The 25,211-nt window shown below is 35.5% G+C and overlaps 1 protein-coding gene across 19 annotated transcripts in view; it reads right to left on the bottom strand.

Annotated features, from left to right (window-relative positions):
- The window catches only part of LOC136039633 (protocadherin Fat 2-like), a 264,014-nt gene extending 239,023 nt beyond the window's left edge, over positions 1 to 24,991 (bottom strand). For all 19 annotated transcript variants that reach the window (XM_065723534.1, XM_065723540.1, XM_065723553.1 and 16 more), the window contains exons 1-2: positions 24,834 to 24,991; positions 11,100 to 11,225 (exon numbers count right to left, since the gene is read on the bottom strand). In XM_065723534.1, the coding sequence (XP_065579606.1) occupies positions 11,100 to 11,225; positions 24,834 to 24,894 (187 nt within the window). In that variant the 5' untranslated portion in view covers positions 24,895 to 24,991. The remainder of the gene's footprint in view (positions 1 to 11,099; positions 11,226 to 24,833) is intronic.
- Between the last annotated feature and the right edge of the window lie 220 nt (positions 24,992 to 25,211).

Here is a 25,211-nt window from a genome sequence, read left to right as displayed (position 1 = left end):
GTTTAATAGAGAGTATAAGGGGTTTGTATAAGAATTATCTGAGTGATAGGTCGTATGAAAACAAAAGGAATGTAAAGAAAGTGGAGAAAGCATTAAAATATGAACTAAGGAGATGTGAAGTGGAGGCGATGGATAAAATTGCTGAGGATCTGGAAGATGCGGTTAGACGGCATAATAGCAAAATACTATACTGGCATATTAATAAATTGAAAGGGAGTAGCCAATCTGGACTAGTCCCAGTTAAAGATAGAAATAGGGCCACAATTAGTGATAAGGAAAAAGTTTAAGAAAGATGGGTGGAACATTTTGAGAATGTATTAAACCGAGATACAGTTATAGGAAAAGATATAGATGAAAATGAAAAAGTTTGTGATACCTTGGATGTGAAGGAAGATTTGTTTAGTGAGGAAGAATTAGCGACAATACTAAAAGGATTAAAAAATAATAAGGCCCCAGGAGTTGATAGTATGATTAATGAGTTTCTTAAATATTGTGGCTCTGAGGTTGGGAATAAGCTACTGAAGATTATGAACATGATTTTTGAAGAAGGGGAAGTTCCCAATGATTTTAGGAAACCCTTAATTAAACCACTGTATAAAAAAGGTGACAAGAGTGAGTGTCGTAATTATTGAGGCATTAGTCTGGTCTCTGTAGGTAGCAAATTACTGAGTAATATGATACTTTTTCGACTGAGACATGCTGTAGACAAAGTTTTAAGGGAAAAACAATGCGGTTTTAGAAAAAGTAGAGGATGTGTCGACCATATTTTCACTCTTAGGTTAATAATTGAGAAGTCCCTTCGTTGTCGAACACCTTTGGTCCTTAGTTTTATCGATTATGAGCAAGCTTTCGATTCTGTTGATAGAACAGCGTTAACAAAGGTCTTATCGTTATATGGTATACCAGAAAAATATATTAAAGTGATTTGCGCTATGTACGAGAATAATACTGCTGCGGTTAAGGTAGGAAATGAGGTTAGCAACTGGTTTTGTATTAAATCAGGAGTTAAGCAGGGTTGTGTTCTATCCCCCTTTATATGGATCATTTTGATGGACTTCGTCTTAAGGAGCACAGGAAAGGCAATTGGAGACTATGGAATCAAATGGGGAGGAAGAACGCTCCTGGACTTAGATTATGCTGATGATTTAAGCATATTAGATGAAAGTGTGAGCAAAATGAATAAATTTTTAGTCAGGGTGCTAAAATGGGCTTGGAAATTAATGTTAAGAAGAATAAGTCACTAAGGCTAGGAATAAGTGAAGATGAACAGGTGACATTAGGTAACGAAAAGATTGATCAGGTTGGGAGCTTCAGTTACCTTGTTAGTAATATTAGTAAAGATGGTGGGAGCAGTGAAGATGTAAAAAGTAGAATAGCTAAAGCTCAGGGTGTTTTTTCACAGCTAAAAAAAAGTTTGGAAGAATAGAAAGATAAGTCTACATACCAAGATTAGAATATTGGAAGCTACAGTGATGACAGTGGTCAAATATGGCTCTGAAGCATGGGCACTCCGAAAAGCAGATGAAAATTTACTAGATGTTTTCCAGAGAAATTGCCTACAGATTGTTCTGAGTACCTGGCTGACTGGCCGTATTTCAGACAGTAGGTTGTGCGAAAAATGTGGTTCAATCCCACTTTCTGGGGCTATGATGAAAGAAAGGTTGAGATGGCTAGGCCACGTTCTACGGATGAAGGATGACAGGTTACCGAAGATTTTCCTTTTTGGCCAACCGTCTTGGGCTACACGGAAAGCAGGTCGTCCTTGTCTGGGTTGAGAGGATGTCATAAATAAAGATTTAAAGGAAATGGGAGCTTCCTGGGAGGGTGTAAAGAGGGAGGCTTTAAATAGATTAGGCTGGAGGAGGAGTGTGCGTGGCTGTCTTGGCCTCAGTCGGCTAGGTGCTGCAGTGAGTTATTAGTAGTAGCAGTAGTAGATACGTGATTGACGAAACCGGACTTGATCCACTCCCTTTGGGGTAGTTAGGGGTGGGGTCCAGTGCTTTGGTGAGTTTGCTACTTCTGGACGTGCTAGGAAAATGAAAATTGGTAGGCGTGTCAGGGACCTGCACAAATTGACTTGATAAATTTGATTTCCCCGATTCAACCATCTGGAGGAGGGGGCTGAAGGGAAAAGGGAAATTTAGAAAAATGAGGTATTATACTTGCGAGTGGGTGATCGGATCTTGATGAATTTTGATATTTAAAAGGACCTTGTGTCTCAGTGCTCTTATTCTAAATGCCAACCGGCATTAAGCCTCTGATTTTTCTTTTGAATTAATCTATTGATTCTTATAATTTTGCTAGAGCTCATGCCATATGAGCTCTTGGCTCTTCCGACCTCGTCACAAGTGCCATATGAGCTCTTAGCTCTTGTTTTATTCCTTTTTTCTCAGAAGATTTTCGAATTAGTCTCATGGTTTTTGCCACTTCATAGTGTGAAACTGCTGCTAGAAATAGATAAGTTGCAACTTCTGCCGTATTGTCTTCTAGTATATTTAAATGTGTGCTTGCATCGTTCCTGTGTCCCCTTAAAAGTTCTGTTTCTTACGGTAATATTGGTTTGTCTTCTGTTGCATATGCAGACGACGTTCTTCTTGTTGCCCGGACTCGCCGCAGATTGCATTCCAATTTCACTATATTAACCAATGAACAATCTTAGATTGGACTGTCATTTAATGCGTCTAAATGCGAGTTTATTTGTTTTAATAGCAATTATGTGGTCGCTCCATTCGTTGCTGGGACTGCAATTCTTCCATGTTCTTCTTTAGTTAGTTGGCTTGGTCTGTGTTTCGGTCCAACACTTTCCACTACCTTTTCATCCCTAGTGAATCAAGCCGTAAAAGACCTACGCATCGCTTACGGAAAAATATCCCCTAACAAAAGCTGTTACAACCGCAACGGTTTGTGCATGATTTACAACACTTATTGCATCCCTGTGCTTTTGTTTTTATCAGGCGTGGCTCATCAATTTCGTAATAGAAATTGCCATACTCTACGTGCGGCTTATTTCAGATATTGCAAGTTCCTCCTTCAGCTTCCTAGATGGCACCAAAACAGAAAAATAATTGCTCGATTTGGTTTAATAGATATGACTTCTTGGATTCGGTCTTCCAGTGATGATTTATGTAAAAAGACTATCTACTTTATTCACGTTTACGACCCTATGCAGTCTTTATTTCCATATTGATACTGGTTAATTAGTCCATGTTGTTTTTGTCAGTTTGAATTTTTTTTTTCTTGCTGTTTATTGTTTTTGTTTATTTATAATACTCCGAACTTTTTGTTTTTTTATACTTTTAAGGATAATAAAGTTCATTCATTCGTTCAATCTGCAGTTTGACCAGCCATATGGAATGCGTCTGAATCAGCGGGATCGCTGCAGGCCCGTGATTTTATAATATATGTTTGTAGGGAGTTTTACCGACCATCTGAATTGACTACACAGCACGCGGGTTGCTTGAGTGAAAACCAGCCAAAGGATATTGATGCCATACATTTTCATAGCGTGTCTGATATTTAACTTGAAAACTGGAGGCAGTTTCCTTGTAAAGATGCCGAGGGCAAGACATGTCATCAAAGTCTGAATCAAGACTTCATTTTCATGCCCTTCTTTTCTTTCAGCACACTGAGAGCCAGCGACCTTGAGCTAGCTGCCAAAAGTGTAGATTTTTGCTGCTCCTTTTTATTGAGCTTTGATTTTTCTTATTAAAAAAGTCTGCAACTGACTCACTTGGCTCCTTACTTTTAAATTTGAGTTTTTTTTTGTTGCTAAGGTTTTTACTTATTGAATCAGAGAATGGACTACTTTATTACCTTTTATCTGTTTTAAAGCCAATCCAAAGTTTATTCTTCTATTTTCAATATTTTTTCCACCATTCCGACATGTTTCAGAATAACCCTGTATTTTTTCAAAGGTCTCAGATTTGACTGAACACTAATCGCCAGAAGTTCAACTCTATGTGCACCGTGTTAATCCTTTCATGTGATCTGTCTGATCCAATCAGAACTTTTTGACTGGACTTAATTGTTTTGAAAGTCTTTTGCTTTCAAGCCATTGAGTTGAAAATTGGTTCAGATTATTTTTTGGACTTCATTTGGTGTGTACCAGCCAAACAATGGAAAACAACACTTTCAATATTTTTCCATCATTCCCACATGTTTCAGAATAACCCTGTATTTTTTCAAACGTGCCAGATTTGATTGAACACTAATCGCCAGAAGTTCAACTCTACTACGTGCACTGTCTTAATCCTGTCATGTGATATGTCTGATCCAATGAAGGGTTTTTTGACTGCACTTGATTGTTTTGATAGTCTTTTCCTTTGAAGCCGTTGTGTTGAAAATTAGTTAAGATTATTTTCTTAGACTTCATTGGGTGTGTACCAACCGAACAAGGGAAACGGTTAAAAGTGATAAAATGGAAATTTTGGTTCTTGATTAAGATTTCCAAGAGAGGAATGACAGGGGACATTTTCTAGGCAAGGGAAGGGGCTAAGAAGCCTTCAGAATGGCTTTAAAATAAAGTAGCATGGGCTTGATATCAGAATAAGTTCCTTCATAACCCTAAACTAACAAATTCATCCTGGTGCTCAAAAATTTCTACTTTTGATATACAGTCAGGCTACAAATAAACCCTATGGTTACATTCTGCTGGATCTCAATAAGAATACATTTGAAGATAGGTGTATAGTCTCCGATATTTTTGACAATGAAATTACAGTATATCTTCCAGTGAACAATAAAAAAGGTTCTTAGTTAGCATAATGACAATGAAGAAACGACATGGAAACAGACATTTATTTAACGTTCTAGGAAATACAAAACCTACACTTAGGAACGCTATACTCAAGTATGGTGTTGACAAAGGATACATTAGTCTCATATCAAAGCTCTGTTTAAACTTAACTGAAGGCAATGTTCAAATTCCTGAAGTAGCTAAGCAAGATACAAAGCACAAGTTGACCACAGAACGCTTTCACCGACGGAATGTCCTTTATCCAATGGAACGCTTTGAGGACAATCTCAGTAAATTTATTAACGATGAAAATATTGCCGATGATTAAAAAATATTTATATTTCAAAATGTACTTCGACATGTGGATTAAATTAAACCCTACTGTTCAATTTAAGCGTCATAGACACAAAAAGGAAGCACCTCAATATTCTGGAATGTCAAAACCATCAGCAACAATACCAGAAAAGAACATTTAACGTTGTCCAAAGTTTTTTGGAGACCCTTTGGCTAAATCTTACCGTTAGCAATGTAAAAGACTCTTGACCTATCTCATGGAAATTGAACACATTCAAATTGATGGTCAAAGGAATAAGATTATGATTCACGGTAAAACTTAAAATCTGATTGATTTGATATCGGATATGGTTACAAATCTTGTGTCATTTGACTTCCATCTCTAAAGCCTTTTAAACTCATCCAAATTTCCAAAAAGTATTATTGTCAATAAACAAATTCTAAAACGTTCGATGGAACATCGTTGGCAAACATAAGAAGAAGAACATTCCAAATCAGTTTTTGAAAAAACTAGTAGATCTAGCAATAGTAGAAGCAATGGCACTAAAGACGATTTGATGACAGCAGAGGGATACAAGTGAAGGCGTCTTGATATCAACTCAGAACAGTCATCATCGCTAAGTAGTTAACAAAAGGGTAGCAAACACTTCAGTACGTGTTTGTGTTCAAAATGCTTGAAGTTTTGAGACGTATTTATGAAAACATTGCCGAAGTGGGAAGTCTAGATTCAAAGGGATCAAAATGGACCATACAAATATATTTTAACTGAAATCATTGTCATTAGTCGCTATGCATATGCCATTTCATTGCAGACAAAAAGAGGTGATGATGTTGTTAAAGCTCTAGAAATTATCCTTCAATAAGATTGTTATAGAAAATTTAACCGGGTTGCGGTAATGAATTTGTTAATAATTGGAATTTGTTGTGGTGAATTGATCAAAACTATTCATCTTTTAATTTCGTGATATTGTATATTGAAACACTGCTGCTTTTATTCATGATCTGGATAAGATAATACAAATTTACAATCAGCATCCCCATCGCATCCCCCTTGAAGCTCATCGAGGTAAAAATCACGATACACTTGAAATTTTTCCAATGAAAGTGAAGTGAAAGAGAAATTTACTGTCGGTGATACAGTTCGAATAAATCAAACTACTAACACTTTTGAAAAGAGGAATTACTTATGGTCTGCTGAGTTTTTTCGAGTGTCAAAAGTCCTAGACACTAAACACGTGGCATATCGTCAACAATATACCAAAGGTGAATAGATTCATTGCAGATTTTATGAATATTGACTTTAAAGGGACAAAAAAAAACTGGAACCCATCAGATAAAAAAAAAATTAAAGAATCGAGCTCACAGGAGCAAGAGACAGTTGCTTGTTCATTGGCTATGATACAACTCTGATTTTGATTCTTGGGTGTCAGTTGAAGACATACACAGTATCCCATGATTTCTATGTGACATTCATGTCCAATGCCTCTGACACTCTGTTTGTACAAAACTCTCCCCCACCATCAAATTCGAGGGAAGGTATGAAGTTGCTCTTGTCAATTGTATTTACAGAATACATACGATATCCTGGGAAAAGATCGTGCATATGACATACAAGTTAGAACTCATGATTGACCAATCCTTACCGAGGAATGGATAGAAGCACTTTGCTCTGGTGAATATGCCTTTGCCACTACATCATTCGAAGAATTTGCTAGTATGAACGATATGTATCGTGCAATCAATAGAAGAGTTTCCACTCGTGAGAATGGTGCATTTCAATTAAACTATTCAAAGGAACAAGGCAAAATTTACATTAACTCCCCCGATAAGAAAGAGAAGATTCATTTAAACGAATCTGAGTGATGTTCTTGGTTTTAAACAAAATGTAATCAACTATAAAAGTGCAATGGTAGCAGTAGGAAGGATAGTTTTTTGAATATTCTGCAACCACTTTCTCCTTGGAGAGTTGTATTTTTCTTTACACTTCATTCGTTGAGACACCAAGAGCTGGTGATAGCAATGTTCCCCTCCTACGTGTTCTTGAACGAAAAGCAAGTCTTGATCTCATTCATCACTACAATATAAAGCAAATCCAATATATATCCCCACAAACACTTCATATTTGGAACTCTGTCAGTAATTATTGAGAACAGAATTTATCCTATAGCAATAACAAGAGGTTTGGCTGGGATTACCTGTCATCTTCGTCCAGTTAGAGATGGCTAATAGAAAAATTATACTTGTTTGCCCTAATATTGGTTGCTATATTGCTATTCTTATATCATGACAGTTGGGTGATAGAGTGGATTGTTAAAAAGGTCGTTCGTCAATGTAAGACTGTGGTTTTGGCAGTTGGTTTGCTAAGCTGTATTGCTCTGCACCATCCTTGGCTACAAAATACATTGTGCCGCCTGCTGAGGGCTTTGCATCGTCTACGCTGTACGATTAGGGTTCTGACAGAGAATTTAAAGAAGTTGTTTTAGAAAGTTTCAGATCTAGCGCACGATCTCTTGGCAAGCGACCAAAATCTCGACAAAGAGGGAGAGGTTTAAAAAGGACGAATGACACTTCATCACTCATCAGTCTCTACTCCGGACAGAAGCAAAATACATCACTGTCGTCACAGAGATCAGAGAAAAAACTTGAGGGTCGATCCAACACCAAAGAGCCTGGGGGCAAGTGTTGTAAGATATGCCCTGGGGCATGTGAGGTTTTTATGAAAAAAATGGTCGTGCGAACCTCAGAGGTGGCTCATTCGTACATGACACAGAATGCTTTATAATTTTACAGTTAGGAGAGGGAGGAGTAGCCAAACTCTTGTTTGTAGTGATTTTTGTTCGTTTTAACCTGGATTTGCATATTCATTTTAATTTTTTGTCGTTTTAAGATTTGTTGATTCACTTACATCGATATATGGTATATGTTTGCTTGCTATGATTGTTTATATAATTTCTGTTCGTTTCGGGTTTTATTTATTCTTTGTTCTTTTTAAGCTTTGTTTGCACATTCAATTTAATTTTTAATCATTTTAAGATTTATCTATTTGTTTACATTATACCTGTCGTATGTTTGTTTGCTATGATTGTTATTTAATTTCTATTTATTTAGGGTTTCATTTCTTCTTTAATAGTAATTTCTTGTCTACAGCCGTATCCAGGATTTTTTGGGAGGCTCTAGAAAAGAATTGTTTTGTTTATTTTGGGGGGGGGGGGGTTACAAAAAAAACTTGTGAAAATGCATCAAAAAATCATTTATATTCAATTTGTCACGTTTTTTAAGAGTCGGGTAAATATTTGGGGGTAGGGGGGTTAAAACCTCCAACACGCCCTGAATACAGTCTTGTTCTGACCGTTTTCAATTTGAAATATAAATAAATTTTTATTTCTGCTGATCTTGACTTTAATATGGCCTTTACTTTTCTTTGAAAAACTCCTTTTTCGGAAAGTTTATTTTTAATTAGTTACTGAAAAGAACTAAAGAATGTAGATTTAAAGTCTAATATATATTGACCTTTGCTTCAGATAGTCTCAGTAACTTTGGATTTATTAATGCTATAAAACACAAAAAAAAATGTTTAAGATACATCTAATTTTAAGAAAAGCACAAATACACCTCTGGCCTTTCAGTGGTTCGTTTTTGTGGCAGTTTCTGTTTGGTTTTGGTTTTGTTTATTTATTGATAGTGATTTACATTTCTTTTTTTTAAGCTTTTAAGTATTCGTTTTACTTCTGTACGACATCTTAGGTATAATGTCAGTTTTTTTACTTTTTTTTCAAAAAATTTTTTGTGGGAAAGTTCCTCCTATAAATTAAAACATGTTCAATTATGAATTAATCTGCTTCTTATTGTCAATCTAAGAAGTAATTGTAAAAAAAAATCTTGCTGAAATCCTTAAGCTATTGATTTATACCATTAGCTCCATATGAGAGATAACAAATACGTCAAGTTGACAACCTATTTGTGCAAATTGTCGTTAGATTTAATTCAGCAACCATTATCTTCAAGAAAATTCTTAATTCTTCTTGTTTCATTTTGTTTTTCAGTTTTACAGAAATGAATTACGAAAAATTTTCAATATAATTTTTTTTTAACTATAGTAAAGAGCGAAGCTAGATATTAAGTCTAACTCAAAACGAACAGAAATTACTAGATACATGAACTTGGAAGTCATCCTTCTTATTCCCCGGTTATAGTTTAAAAAATTAATATTTTGAGACACATATTAAAGTTAAAATATACAGATGTTAGATTTAATACAAAAAAAAAATAAAACCAACAATGAACATATAATATACGAAAAACAAAAACCGATTTTCAGCTCAAACTCAAGATGAACAGAAATTGCTAGATATATCAACTGGGATTCGTTCCCTTTGCACCCCAATTATAGCGCGAGTGCCAACCTGGTTATCTTTGATACACATCCCAGGGTGTGAATGAATTCATTTTTCCTCAGTCTGAATAGTATTTCTTGCTCACTAACGAGAGTAACTTATTTTTTTTTTTTTTTACTTGAATAGTTTTTAAGTCAGTTTTTGAGTCGAGTTTGGTGTGACAATTAAAATATTTTTTTTCTTATGTTGCATGAGTGATTATTCCTTAGCCAGATATAGGCTAGGAAATTTTGTCAGAGCTAATTGCTTCATCTCGGTGGAAGATTTTTTCCAGAAGGAGGGGGAATATCAAAGCAGTGGTTTACTTATTCTGGTGTATGACAGGGCAATTACAGGCTACAGACGTTAGCAAATACCAAACAGAAATCTTTCAAGGTTCTATATTACAAAATTGATTCCTCTAGAGTCAATTTGGCGAATTTCAAGCATTTAACCTCTGGAGCTTCTCAATCTTTTCAATACAGAATACTTGACAAGAGAAAAATTAAGCTATAAGGAATGAAGTCTCCCTATTGGTCAGTTTTTCACTCTCCGCTCCATCCTGCAAAACATTTAGGTGTGAAATTTTGATATTTTTCAGTTTCATTTTCACCATTGTGCTTTCAGTGTGTTAATTTTCACTAACAGATAAATTCTCTGGAATTTCCAGCAAAGATACATCTTATTTCAATCAAAGTTACCCACTAGTGACCCAGACATCAATAGCAGACAAAATGCAAGTTCAGTGCAAGAAGATTAATTTAACTTATCAAATAATCAAAGAAAACCTATTACTCTACTCGACAAATAAAAGAATACAGGCAAATAAAGCTCTGGGCCGCGAAAAACATTTTGAATAGATACAGTTGCAAGATACGTTCAAAAGAATTTTTTTTACGAAACTAGTTTATACATCCATAAGAGATTTCATATCGAAAAAGAATCATTCAAATGTAAAAAATGTAGTAAAGCATTTTCAGAAAGTTTTACCTTACACACCCATATAAGACTTCATACTTGTTAAAAGGTATGAACAGATGTTCATACCTGTATCTAATACAGCGAAGAATTTTATAATGTTTCTAACTTATACACCCGTTTGGAGTTCATACTCAACAAAAAGCTTATAACTAAAAGATATATAGTAAAAAGTTTTCTCACAAATCTAATGTAGCCACTCGTAAGCGAATTAATGCTGAAAAAACTGTGTCAATGTAAGATATGAGCAAAACCATTTTCTCAGGAATCTGATTTATCGATAAATCAGCCTGTACGGACATTGTGTCTATTGATTGAGCTCAACATCCCCTCAGTATTTTCTGAAAGTTTCCATTGGATGCAAGTGAATCCTTGCTTTAAGCACCTATATTATAGCTTCTAAGGGGCTACCATTTACCAACGATACCACTACCTTTACTTATAGAAATTTCTCATAGAAGTTAACTTTATAGAGGTTATTTTAGAAGTTAACAATATTTTTTCAGAATAACAAACATAGAAAACTGATTATTCTTCTGTATTTAGTGCTATTATTATTGGAGCTTTTATAGAGCAAAGGTTTCAAATGAAAAAGACCAGAACTGTTCAGTACCATTCCTAACATCTTGAGCTAAGAAAAATTATCTGATTATTTTTTGAACCATTATTTATACCAAACTTAAGAAAACTTTCTGCAATAATTAGGAAAGAAAAGTTACCAGATCCGTCAGTGACTCTGTATTGAGCAACAAGTCCATCAAAATTTTCTCCCACATATTTGGTAATCGTTGAACCAGGCACAATTGTTTCATCTGTTATCAAATCCTGAATAGAACAACAATCTCCTGAAAAAAAAAACAAATTAACAGAAAGCTGATAAAAGAATTAATTTAAAATATTATATAGTGACAATATATGGGCCGAAAGAATATATTGTGTGTGCTGAATGCAAACATGTGAAATCTATTCATTATAAAGTTATCTACAAATATTTCAAAATTAAAGTATAGCCACGACTGTTTAATCCATATGAACTAGTCAATTCTAAGCTGATCGTCGTAAAAATCTGCTATGGTGCCTGAAGGAATCTCCTTAAATCTCAAAAACTATCTCATAGGCAGATATTTCAACTTTGTGTGGGAGGTTCTGCATCATCTGGTTTAAATTTTAATTAGGTTACCCTTTTCAAGTGTCAAATGTGATAAGAGGGCAGCCAGTCTTTTTTTTAGAGAGACAGAAAAAACATTTATTATTAAACCAATAACAAAAACAATAATAACAGCCACCCTGAGAAGTAAAAAACTTGTCCGAGGAGGTGTTAACAATAAATTAGAAAATAATACACGACAAAGAAAACAAAATTATTTATAAAACTAATAGTACGACCTAATCGGCACCACAAACCACAAGCCTTTCAACAAACCAATTCAACAATACAAATAAAATCATACCCTTAGAGGCCAGAACACATTACTGAATTATTTATCTACACCCCCCCCCCCCAACCCAAAAAATAATAAACAAAAGAACTAAAATTCGTACTTAGTAAAAAGGATTTCTTTTATTTCATTCTTGAAAAAAAGAAAAATCACTATAATTTTTGAAAGTCTGACCAAGGTTATTCCAACTTCTAATCCCCCTATGAAGCACAGAAAACGTCAACCGGGTCGAAACAATCAATGGAATATTGATTTCCCCAGAAGATCGAGTGTCATAATTGTGGATCATGGATCTCAAATTAACTAAACTGTCAAAACATGAAAGATTTGTACACTGATGTAGCCTAAAAATAAACAAAAGTGTATATAACTCTCGTAGTTTTGAGGCTGGCAGTATCCTTAATTCGCTCGTAGACGTTCCGCACCAAATCCCGAGGTTGAAGGCTAACCAACAAACAGACAGCATTGTTTTGAAGAACTCGTATGGGCCAGATAACGGAAGCAAATGTACCAACCCAAACGCTACTACAATACAGAGTATATGGATGGACAAGGGAAGAATAAAGGAGGCGTAGGACATGTGCAGGAAAAAAATGCTTAGTTTTTTTCATTATACCTAACTTACGAGACAAAATTTTACTCACAGACTGTACATGAGATTTTAATGATAAAATCTCATCAATATAAACCCCCAGGTACTTAATCAATAAAGCACTATTTAACTTTTACTTAAGCTTAACGTCAAAAATATTTTAGGAACGGCTAAAGGCATTAATTTGAAACCTTCAGGGCTACGACTGCTACTACTGCGACTGCAACTGTGATTACTTGTCGCGGTGGCTATTTACACCTGCAAATATTGCTACTTATGGCTGCTCACAACTGTGACCACTTGCCAATTCGATTACAAATTCTTTCGATTGACAATAATAAGAAGCCTAGGACCAAACATCCTTTTTGAGGACGACCTATAGCACGTCCACCGACATTCCAAATTGACCTATTTATGTTATCCCACTGCTATGTATGCAGTATTAAACCTAGGTTGGACCAGTTCCTAGAGAAGGAGGTGCTGCCGTTTATCCACAGAGCCAAATACCGTATTCATGCCTAAACATACCAGTTTGGTATGTCTGAAGAAGCTCTGTGGCTTAGAATGGCCCTCCCTAATAAGTTCATGATTGCTGGTACTGTGTATAACCCTCCAGCCTGCCAGACTACCATGTACCTTGAAGTCTCCCTTGAATACATTCGGTGCAAATACGATAAGTCTGCCATTATCTTCTATGCAAACTTCAACTTCCATCATAGATTGTGGCTTCGTAGAAAAAATACTGAGAAGGAGGGGCTAGACATGTGTGATCCATATCTCTCATACGGGCTGGAACAACTTGCCAATTTTGACACTTATCATAGCCCAAACAAATCATCTCGTCTTGACATCTTCCTTAAAGACTACCCTGACTCCTTTAACATAAATGCTTGAGCTTTCACAAGTGACCACGTTACCGTCATTACACATCGGAGCAATTGTATTCTGCCTCCAATTAAGTATTAGCAAACGATACGGCAATACAAATGATTTGATTGGGACGGTTGGAGAATCATTCTTTCTGCTCAGCAGTGGAGAGCCTTCCTCCTTAAAAGCCCAGAGAAAGCTGCAGAGAAGTACCAGCTGGCCATAAAAAGGCTCTCCGAGTAAAGCAAAATTTTCACGAGTGATGGGTACTTCAAAAGCAAAGAGAACAAAATTGCATTCATAGACATACGCAGAAATGCAGTTCATGCGATTCGGCAGTCCAGTTTCAGCACAAGGAGGAAGTCGCTACCAAGCTTCAACATGCTTCAGCAAAGAGTTGGCGAAGAATTGTCAAGGAGGCTATACCGCCGTCTAAGGGGACTACAATTCCTACCCTACAGATTAATTGGACTGCGGTACACGAGCTAAGGCTTTTGCCGAATGCTCGAGTCTGGACGACGAAGGTGGTGAAGTAGCACATTTCTTCAACCAAACCGAGACTGTCATGGATGGTGTGATTTTTTCTGCTCCTAAGATCCTTTTCACTTTGCGGCATCTTGATTTGACCAAAGTCACAGGTCTTGACAACATACCAAATGTTGGCATCAAATCCTGCAGTGCTGAACTAGTTGGACTTATGCCATTGCTTTTCAGGACATGCTTTCACTCCGGAGCCTTCCCACATTATGGAAGTCAGCCCGTGTTATACCTACCATAAGGCCAGATGTTGATCCAAAAATCGTGGGCTCTTGTTTGCCTATTAGTGTCCTCTCCTGCGTTGGCAAAGTCTAAGAGAGGGTCCAATAAAACATTTCGATACTCTCTGGAATTAAACCACCCTCTAGGTGATACTAAATATGGATTCTGCCAGAAATGCTCATCATTAGACTGCCTCGTGGCCACAAATAGGAGTGGATCGAACTTTTGGCAATGAGGTACGACATTAGAGTATTGTCATTCAACATTGCTAGGGCATTCGACAGAGTACGGCACCATGGCTTGCTAGAGAAGTGCCCTGCTTACTGTGTTTATGGATATCTGTTAAGATGGACTGAGCACTTTCTTTCTGATAGTACACTGCTGGCTGTTCCAAACAGATTTATTTCCCTCGAATAGTCAGTGAAAGTAGGGGTTCCCTAGGGCATTGTTTTTCGACCAATACTTTTCCTTATTTACGTAAACGACATGTAAGATAACCTCGGAATCCCTCTGCATCAATTTCTTTATGATACCACAACACACTCAGCCGTCCCTAAGCACGAATACCCAAAACAAGCCTCCATTTCCCCACAGATGGATCTTTTAAAATTGAAGACTGGTCTGCTGCATGGATCATCCACATCATTGCATCGAAAACATAGGAGCTTCTTAATACACGATCAAAGGTGCCACATAAACACCCTAGCTTCATATTCAAAATGAAACTCTAAAGAGACTCAATGAGCTTCGTCTACTGGATATTCATTTTTATATCGATCTCTCTTGTAATAACCTCCTTCTTTGGGTAAGAACTTCCTGGAAAAGAATGCTGGGAGCTATTCTTCGCCGTGAAAACCTTCTTCAATCTATCTCAATTATCCCACTCTACAAGTCCTGCATCAGACCAGCAACTGAATATGGATGCAAGCTATATTCTGGCACTCCAAAAAGCTGTTGATACCCCTTCCGATATCCACAATTTGCAAATTTGGCCGGCTGTGCTTCCAGATATGACTTGCTCCAGACTCTAAACGCAAGATTTGTTGTAGCGCTGATGGCTGTTTGCTGCAAGTACATGAATTCACCTCTCTCAAATGAACTTTCTCGCATTAGGCCCACCTTTGACCGCTGTCAAGGCAGATACGAATACACATAGCTTGGAACAATTATCTAGAAGATGACATGCCAAGAACCAAATACTCGAGGAATTGCTTCATGTCAGCGTTGCACGTCTATCTGGAACAACCTTCCCGGGGGTAATATTCCTACAAATCCCTCTGTTGACTCCTTCAAAAAAAGATTCAACAGACATTTAAAACCTCGAGTCTTTGGAACGAGGTAAAGGAATAGCAGCGTATCAGATACCTTTAAGTACGTGGTACTGTGAATATAGGAAAAAAGGCTACTTGTGATTGCTAGCGACTGTGATTGCAACTGCTCGTGAGGGTTACTACTTGTGACTGGAACTGTGACAGATTTTTATATACAACTGCAACTGCTGGCAACCTCTAACAAGCCTTACCACTTGCAACTGCAAATACTAGCAACTGTGACTACATGTGAATGTGATTGTGACTAGGGATACGTATGGAAACTCAGGACTGCAACTATTTGTGACTACGACCACCTTCTTTTGCCACTAATTGCGATCAAAATTACTTGAGACTATGACCACTTGGGACTGAGATTTTCTGTGACTGCAAATACTTGTAACTAAAACTACTTATGACTACAGCAGCTTGTGGCTGTGACGGCGATTACCTGTGACTGGAACTACAAATTCGACCTAGTGTGAACACTACTGTGACTACTCGCAACTGTGAATGAGACTACTACCTACCGAGAACACGACAACTTAAAAGTACAACTGCTAGCGGTTTGACATTGACTACTTATAATTTTACTACTAAAATTGAAACGATTGAACTGCATTACAACAAATTACGTGCATTAAAATGGCAAAGTGTGCCAACGATTTCTAGGCCTATTAAGGTAGCCCCTCGATACTTATATTTCATTTAAACCAGAACAAGCCCTTAAAACTCTAGAGAAAATAAGAAAACATGACTTTCCGACATTTAAGGCAATATAATTAACATGAAACCACTGAGTAATTTTTTTCAAAAAAGGCAATCATTTCGAACGGATATCGGACTCAGTTCTACGGGCTATGCCAGACTAAAATCATCTGCAAAAGCTATAAATGTATGGGAAAAAACTCTCCGGTATACTTACAGTACTACTTCAACTATTTCTTCTTAATGCAATTACTTGTAAGGCTAAGAGCATTGAGATGAAAATTTCAAGAAACACTTCAATATAGAGGTTATCAAAAGAACATATCAACAATGTCACAGCATACTACTGCTGCTTCTAGTACTAGTGCCATTGCTATTAATACTACAACTAGTAATGCTAATATTACTACTGTTAATAAGCCTACTATTACAACTATGCCTAAGGTAAGAAAGAACAATTTTTGGGGAATTTTGAGGGGGAAGGTGAACTGAATCACAGCACGCTGTCTTTCTGAAGGTTGTCAAAAGGTTGTATCAGTTATATCTTACGAGCAGTTTGATGTATGAGGTTGAAACTAACGGGGCTTGTTGTGGGCGATCTTGAACTAACCAAAAGACAATATTTGCATCCGAATGTTACTACTTCTACTCATACTACTACTACTGCAACTACTATCACTGCTAGTACTACTACTACTACTACTGCTACTAAAGTTAAAGGTATTAAGGTGAAAATTTTGAGAAATTTCGAAACTGTGTTGAACCCAAATTGAAAAACGCTATGCTCACACAGGTTTTCGAGAGGACGTAACAGATACTTCAGTAACGGCCGATGATATGAACTTGAAACTTTCAGCGTGTGTGGTGAGGAATGTTGAAGAAACCAAAGGTGATGTGTGCTTACAGCTGTTAGAGCTGCTACAACCATTACTGCAATGGAAGCCACGGGTTTTCAGGTGCAACTTTCAACGAATATGTAGGTGTATGCTAACCAAAATTAAAGCGACATATGAGCGAATAGACTTCCGAAAAGGTAGCTAAGCAACTGGAAAAATTCGGCCGTGGATTGTCAGTTATATATATATATATATATATATATATATATATATATATATATATATATATATATATATATATATATATATATATATATATATATATATATATATATATATATATATATATATATATATATATATATATATATATATATATATATATATATATATATATATATATATATATATATATATATATATATATATATATATATATATATACTAGTGCTGTTATTGATGTTAAAAGTAAAAATCACCATCTAGTAGTGTCTAAGGTTAATTTAAAGCTGAAATTTCGGAAGGGTAACTATCTCCCGGAAAGTTATGATGTTGGTAGACTCCAGGATAAAAATTTGAGAAAAGACTTCCAGGAACAGTTGAATACTAATCTTGAGAGTTTAAAATTTGACAATTTGGAAGATGGATGGAATAATTTCAGAAAAACGATTTGTGAAGTTGCTGGTGGTGAATAAAGGAAAGGTGCTAAGACTGCAACTAGGAATATTAGTGAAAAAGCTTTAGGTTTAATAGAGAGTAGAAGGGGTTTGTATAAGAATTATCTGAGTGATGGTCGTATGAAAACAAAAGGAATGTAAGGAAAGTGGAGAAAGTATTAAAATATGAACTAAGGAGATGTGAAGTGGAGGCCATGGATAAAATTGCTGAGGATCTGGAAGATGCGGCTAGACGGCTTAATAATAAATATTATACTTGCATGTTAATAAACTGAAAGGGAGTAGCCAATCCGGACTAGTCCCAATTAAAGATAGAAATGGGGCCACAATTAGTGATAAGGAAAAAGTTCAATAAAGATGGGTGGAACATTTTGAGAATGTGCTAAACCGAGATACAGTTGCAGGAAAAGATATAGATGAAAACGAAAAAGTTTGTGATACCTTGGATGTGAAGGAAGATTTGTTTAGTGAGGAAGAATTAGCGACAGTACTAAAAGGATTAAAAAATAATAAGGCTCCAGGTGCTGATAGTATGATTAATGAGTTTCTTAAACATGGTGGCTCTGAGGTTAGGAATAAATTACTGAAGATTATGAACAAGATTTTTGAAAAAGGGGAAGTACCCAATGATTTTAGGAAAACCTTAATTAAACCACTGTATAAGAAAGGTGACAAGAGTGAGTGTCGTAATTATCGAGGCATTAGTCTGCTCTCTGTAGGTAGCAAATTACTTATGCTACGAGTAATATGCTACTTTATAGACTGAGAGATGCTGTAGACAAAGTTTTGAGGGAAGAACAATGCGGTTTTAGAAAAGGTAGAGGATGTGTCGACCAAGTTTTCACTCTTAGGTTAATAATTGAGAAGTCCCTTCGTTGTCAAACACCTTTGGTCCTCAGTTTTATCAACTATGAGCAAGCTTTCGATTATGTTGATAGAAGAGCGTTAACAAAGGTCTTATCTTTATATGGTATACCAGAAAAATACATTAAAGTGATTTGTGCTATGTACGAGAATACTACTGCTGTGGTTAAGGTAGGAAATGAGGTTAGCAACTGGTTTTGTATTAAATCAGGAGTTAAGCAGGGTTGTGTTCTATCCCCATTTATATGGATCATTTTGATGGACTTCATCTTAAGGAGCACAGGAAAGGCAATTGGAGACAGCGGAATCACATGGGGAGGAAAAACGCTCCTGGACTTAGATTATGCTGATGATTTAAGCATATTAGATGAAAGTGTGAGCAAAATGAATGAAGTTTTAGAGGTTTTGCGAGTTCAGGGTGCTAAAAATAGGCTTGAAAATTAATGTTAAGAAGGCTAAGTCACTAAGGCTAGGAATAAGTGAAGATGAACAGGTGACATTAGGTAACAAAAAGATTGATCAGGTTGGGAGCTTCAGTTACCTTGGAAGTATTATTAGTAAAGATGGTGGGAGCAGTGAAGATGTTAAAAGTAGAATAGCTAAGACTCAGGGTGTTTTTTCACAGTTAAAAAAAAAGTTTGGAAGAATAGAAAGATAAGTCTGCAAACCAAGATTAGAATAGTGGAAGCTACAGTGATGACAGTGGTCAAATATGGTTCTGAAGCATGGGCACTCCGAAAAGCAGATGAAAATTTACTATATGTTTTCCAGAGAAATTACCTACGGATTGTTCTGGGTACCCCGCTTACTGACCGTATTTCAAAACAATAGGTTGTACGAAAAATGTGGTTCAATCCCGCTTTCTAGGGCTATAATGAAAGAAAGGTTGAGATGGCTAGGCCACGTTCTACGGATGAAGGATGACAGATTATCGAAGATTGTCCTTTTTGGCCAACCGTCTGGGGCTACACGGAAAGCAGGTCATCCCTGTCTGGGCTGGGAGGATGTCATAAATAAAGATGTAAAGGAAATGGGAACTTCCTGGGAGGGTGTAAAGAGGGATGCTTTAAATATATTAGATTTGAGGAGAAGCGTGCGTAGCTGTATATATATATATATATATATATATATATATATATATATATATATATATATATATATATATATATATATATATATATATATATATATATATATATATATATATATACATGTATGTGCGATTAATAAATAAATGAACTTGAACTTGAACCCCCATGACTTCTCGAGACCAGATCATAATTTGCACTTTACTGAAAACAAAATAAATTCTTATATTTTTACTTTTTAAAACTTTTAAAACATTTATTCATTAATTTTTTTAATGAAATAAATATTGAAAGTTTAAGGAACAAATGTCATATATATATATATATATATATATATATATATATATATATATATATATATATATATATATATATATATATATATATATATATATATATATATATATATATATATATATATATATATATATATATATATATATATATTATATATATATATATATATATATATACATATATATATATGTTTTAAAAGATAAGCATTCGCCAATCGCAAGTCCAAGGTACTTTATCATTTTCACCCGAGATATTGATAATAGATACTTTGAAGAAGTAACTCGGGTAATACGAGGGCAGATATTTGACTTTCTGCCGTAAATTATGAAATTAGTTTTTGATACATTCAAAGCAATAAAATTTGAAGAACATCAATCAAGAACATTTGAAAATGCAGTATTCAGTTTTGCCTCCAACTCCTCGTCATTCTTTTCAGAGATTGAAACTGCCGTATCATCAGCATAATGTGTGTTGAGACACAGGGATGTAAAAGCGCGGTGAAAATCATTTATATAAATTAAAAAAAGGAGAGGACCTAGGACAGAGCCCTGAGGTACCCCAACCTTCGAAGACTGAGGTACAGGTGAAGAGAGGAAATTGCCTCCATCTAATCGTTGCTTTCTCTTATCAAGATAAGATTTAACTAGATCCAACGCCGGTCCACGCACACCACGATTATCCAATTTACTAAAAAGAATACAATGGGATATTGTATCGAATGCTTTTTTAAAATCTAAATATATTGTTGCTGGGATTTCACCTCTATCTAAGCATTCATGAATATATTGGATGAGTTGTCAGCCCTACTCATTTTAATTTCTGGTCGTTTTGAGTTTGCCTCAGTTATTTATAAAATTTCTTTTTGTTTTGGGTTTCATTTATTTATAAATGGTTATTTACGGTAGTTATACACTTCGAAAATTATTTGACTTTATTTCTGCTTTGTTTTTGGTTAAATAGAATTTTTTGCTTTTCATTGGATAAGTTGTTTTAGGGAAAAAGTTTTTAAATTAAATTTTCAAAATATCGCCAGGAAGTGGAAAAAATTAGTATAATAATTTAGATGAGTAGATAAAACTATCGACAATAAACTGAATATTTATTACGGATTAATATGGATTTTTGTGACTCTCTGCAATCTAATATTTTATGTTAATTTATTTTCTTTCAGTGTTTTCGACATTTATTTATGTACGGTGATTTAAAAAGTACCCGAAGTAAGTTGTAATTGACAGAGAGATTGTACCTAGATTTTTGGACATTTTGAATTGACTCTGGAGTAATGTGAAGTCACTTTTTGGGGTCAGTTTTCTTGCTTAAAGCCCAAATCTTACAATTTTTAGTTTTAACGGAAAGAAAAATTTAGTTCGGACATACAGCGCTGTTTTAACTGACTAAGAGACACAGGAACCAATTGAAGTTCTAATCGATGAAGGCGGATCAAGGCAATTATTTATTGTAGCAAATAATTTCGACCGTGGCGCAAACAAGTTTTGTTACCTTTACGGAAAACCTGAATTTAAAACTGGGCTCTATCCTCTGGTCCCAGTCTGAACTTTCAAAGAAGCTTGACAGTATGAAGGCTGAGACATTGGAGCTGAAAACCCACTCTTCTTCGCCCACAGGTAAATTTACATCCATTAAGAAGGATTCTTTTCTTCAAAAGACTCACTGTGATGAGCTTGAAACATGCTAGAATTTGAAGTTAAAAGATTGACAACTTAAACAAAACTATCCATGATTTACCATCCAAAGGCCCAGGCCAAATCGCAGAGTCCAATGTTGAATTTTTTTTGAAAAAACACCAGGCCTAACCACTGATAGTGTTCATTTGGAAAAATGTTACCGTCTTCCTGATAAGCCAGAAAGAAGAGTTAGCGTCCTCGGAAGGTCCAAAGCAAGACTAGTCTTCATTCAATAACATAATTAAATAAAAAACAAGTTTTTTTAACTGAAAGTAAGGAGCGACATTAAAAATTAAAACGAACAGAAATTACTTCGTATATGAAAGGGGCTGCTTCCTCATCAACGCCCCGCTCTTTACGTTAAAGTTTGGATCTTTCTCTCAACTCTACTTTTTAAAACAGTAAATAACTTTGACTCTTTCTCTTAACTCGACTTCTTAAAAATTTAAAAAAACTTTAGCGTAAAGAGCGAGGTGTTGAGGACGAAAAGCCCCTTTCATATACGGAGTAATTTTTGTTCGTTTTAAGTTTTAATGTCGCTCCTTACTTTCATTTAAAAAAACTTTTTTTGTTTAATTTCTGGACGCTTTTAAATTAATGCATTTTTTGATCTTGGCTCTCCGCGCATAAATAATTAAAACGAAATTTACATATTAATTTTTTGGGCTAAATGGGTTTTTCATAGTTATAATTGGAAGATTTGGAGAAAAAAGGAGCGAGAGAGGAGGCCTAGTTGCCCTCCAATTTTTTGATTACATAAAAAGGCAACTATAACTTTTAATTTTTACTAACGTTTTCATAAGTAAAAAATATACGCAACTTACGAATTAACTTACGTAGCAAACTTCTATATTCGTATGTTTTATTGCGTATATGAGGGGGCTCACCCCTCGTCGATACCTCACTCTATACACTAAAGCTTAAATTTTGTCCCAATTCCTTAAGAATGACCCCTGAATCACAAAGGCCGTAGAGTTAATAGTTGAAATTACTAGAAATAATTTAGCGTAAAGAGCGAAGTATTACGAGGAGGTAAACACCTCATATGCGTAATAATTTCTGTTCGTTTTAAGTATTAATGCTGCTCCTCACTTTCAGTAGAAAAAACTTTTCATATTGATTTTTTCATTGTTTTTTTAAATAACGCTAGACAATCCTGCGCCCCCTCCATTGAAAGTATCTTCCCCCATGAGAAGTTCCTCCATGGAAAGATCCTCCCACGTACCCTCCCCCCTTCAACTCTACCCCCAAACCAAAAAAATCCCCCTGAAAACGTCTGTTCACTTCCCAGTAACCATTACTATATGTAAACACAGGTCAAAGTTTGTAACTTGCAGCCCCTCCCACGGGGACTACGGGGGAGTAAGTCGTCCCCAAAGACATAGTTATTAGGTTTTTCGACTATGGTGAATAAAATGACTATCTCAGAATTTTGATCCGGTGACTTTGGGGAAAAAATGAGCGTGGGAGGGGGCCTAGGTGACCTCCAATTTTTGGTCACTTAAAAAGGGCACTAGAACTTTTAAGTTCCGTTTGAATGAGCCCTTTCGTGACATTCTAGGACCACTGAGTCGATATGATCACCCCTGGGGAAAAAAACAAAACAAATAAACAAATAAACACGCATCCGTGATTTGTCTTCTGGCAAAAAATGCGAAATTCCACATTTTTGTCGATAAGAGCTTGAAACTTCTACAATAAGGTTCTCTGATACGCTGAATCTGATGGTGTGATTTTCGTTAAGATCACATTACTTTTAGGGGGTATTTCCCCCTATTTTCTAAAATGAGGCAAATTTTCTCAAGCTCGTAACTTTTGACGGGTAAAACTAATCTTGATGAAATTTATATATTTAAAATTGGCATTAAAATGTAATTCTTTTGATGTAACTATTGGCATCAAAATTCCATTTTTTAGAGTTTTGGTGAGAGTTTGGAGATAATGAACATCTCTTTGAACAAAATTATTACTTTTAAGTGCTCCGCCCATCTAGTCTCTCAAAATTTGTTCAGTCTTATTATTTTTGTCCCGGTCATAAGATTATTTTCTTGTTCAATTTGTTTGAAAGTTACAGAGTGTTTGGGTGAAATTCTGAAATAAACTAATTATTTTTTGAAGTTCCTAGACAATTTCTTATAACAGGTATGTTGTATGAATGACATAGGGCTAAGTTTAAGGAGTGACTTGCACAGTAAACAGAGACTGCATGGGAAAAAATTTCACGGAGTATAGCATCAGAACCTAAAAACTGGCCACTCATAGATGAAGCTCTATCGTAACCTTGCCCCCTTAAGTATGTTAATTACTTCCCATTCGAACTATGGCTTGTATTAACCAACCAAGGTCTGCTATCAGTCAACTATTTCTTTTTGAAAAAGTCTATAATAGTTGATTTCCGTTTTGGAACGATAGACGACTAATTAACAAACAGGGGAGTAGACTTTCATATGATGAATTTGGTTAGCTTCTATGACAGTTTTGTTTCAAATTTATTTTACAAAAAGAATAAATCGTTCACTTATTATCCTCATTACAATGAGATTAACCGCATACATTATCTTTTTGTAACTCAAGATCTATAAGATTGTCGCTCTACGGGGCACACTTGCCAAATTTTTGGGGTGGGTGAGTGATTTCCCTTTATCCCTCCTCCCTGGGTTCGGCCTTGCAATCTGGTAAAATGGTTGGCCCAGTTGGGATTATGAAGAATGATGAAAAAGATATCGTCAATGATCTAAATCAGCATAGTGTTAGTACCGATGAAAAAAAAAACAGCAAATTTATCATTACCATTCTCAGACTATGATTCCAACCGTAAATCCCTGCCACCACCCTTTGACAATTCCATGTTCCTTTTTAAAGTCACAGAATCCTAGGTGATTAACATCGTTACACTTACGAAACGTAGTAATTCTGAAGCGTTAGACGGATCTTTTTCTAACCTTTTGAAAATAGTTATGCCAGGTATTAAACATGTATTTGCATATATAATAAATTTAATATTTCAGACAGGAGTTTTTCCCTTTTCTGATAAGGTTTTGAAAGTCATTGTTCAAAATTAAAGGGGATGATCCCAGCAATCGGTCTCATTACTGCCCAATTTTGATCTTGTCTGTGTTTTCCAAGGTAGTAGAAAGCACGTTATATAATTATCTGCTAGCTTTAGGTTTAAACGTCGCTACCTGCTTTCGTTATTTTTCACTATTATTATTCAGTTCTATATCAACGTGGCGATGCGCGAAAATTAATTGTAGGATACTTTTAATTGAATATTTTCCGGTTATTTAAATGAAAACTCAATTTGAGGAACTAAATTAGATTGAGCTCTTACCTCTTCTAACTGAAATTCCAAGAATTACAAAAACGATTAACTGCTTTAGCAACATCGTCATCTTAAAAACATATTCCCAAACTTGCAGAAAAATATATTACAACTTTGATTCTATTGATCTAAAGAAAAGAGGAAGGAGATAAGAAAAATTCAAATTCTATCATTTTTCTAAAACTTATGCAGATCGGTACTTGTTATCAACTGATAACAGGCAGTTTACGTCACTATTTGGGAAACATTTATGAAGTCACACTAAATTCTTATTAAACAGAAATACCAACTACAAACTATAGATTGTCTTTTGTAATCTCTCAAAAAAATATCGACATTACAAATCAAAATTCTTCCAGTCGAGCTCTTATCATGGCATCTTTTTAC

The sequence above is a fragment of the Artemia franciscana genome, chromosome 2, assembly GCF_032884065.1.
Source record: "Artemia franciscana chromosome 2, ASM3288406v1, whole genome shotgun sequence".
NCBI classification, from domain to species: domain Eukaryota; kingdom Metazoa; phylum Arthropoda; class Branchiopoda; order Anostraca; family Artemiidae; genus Artemia; species Artemia franciscana.
Note: the sequence above shows the minus strand (reverse complement) of the source record. Positions and strands in the feature narration are given on the sequence as shown.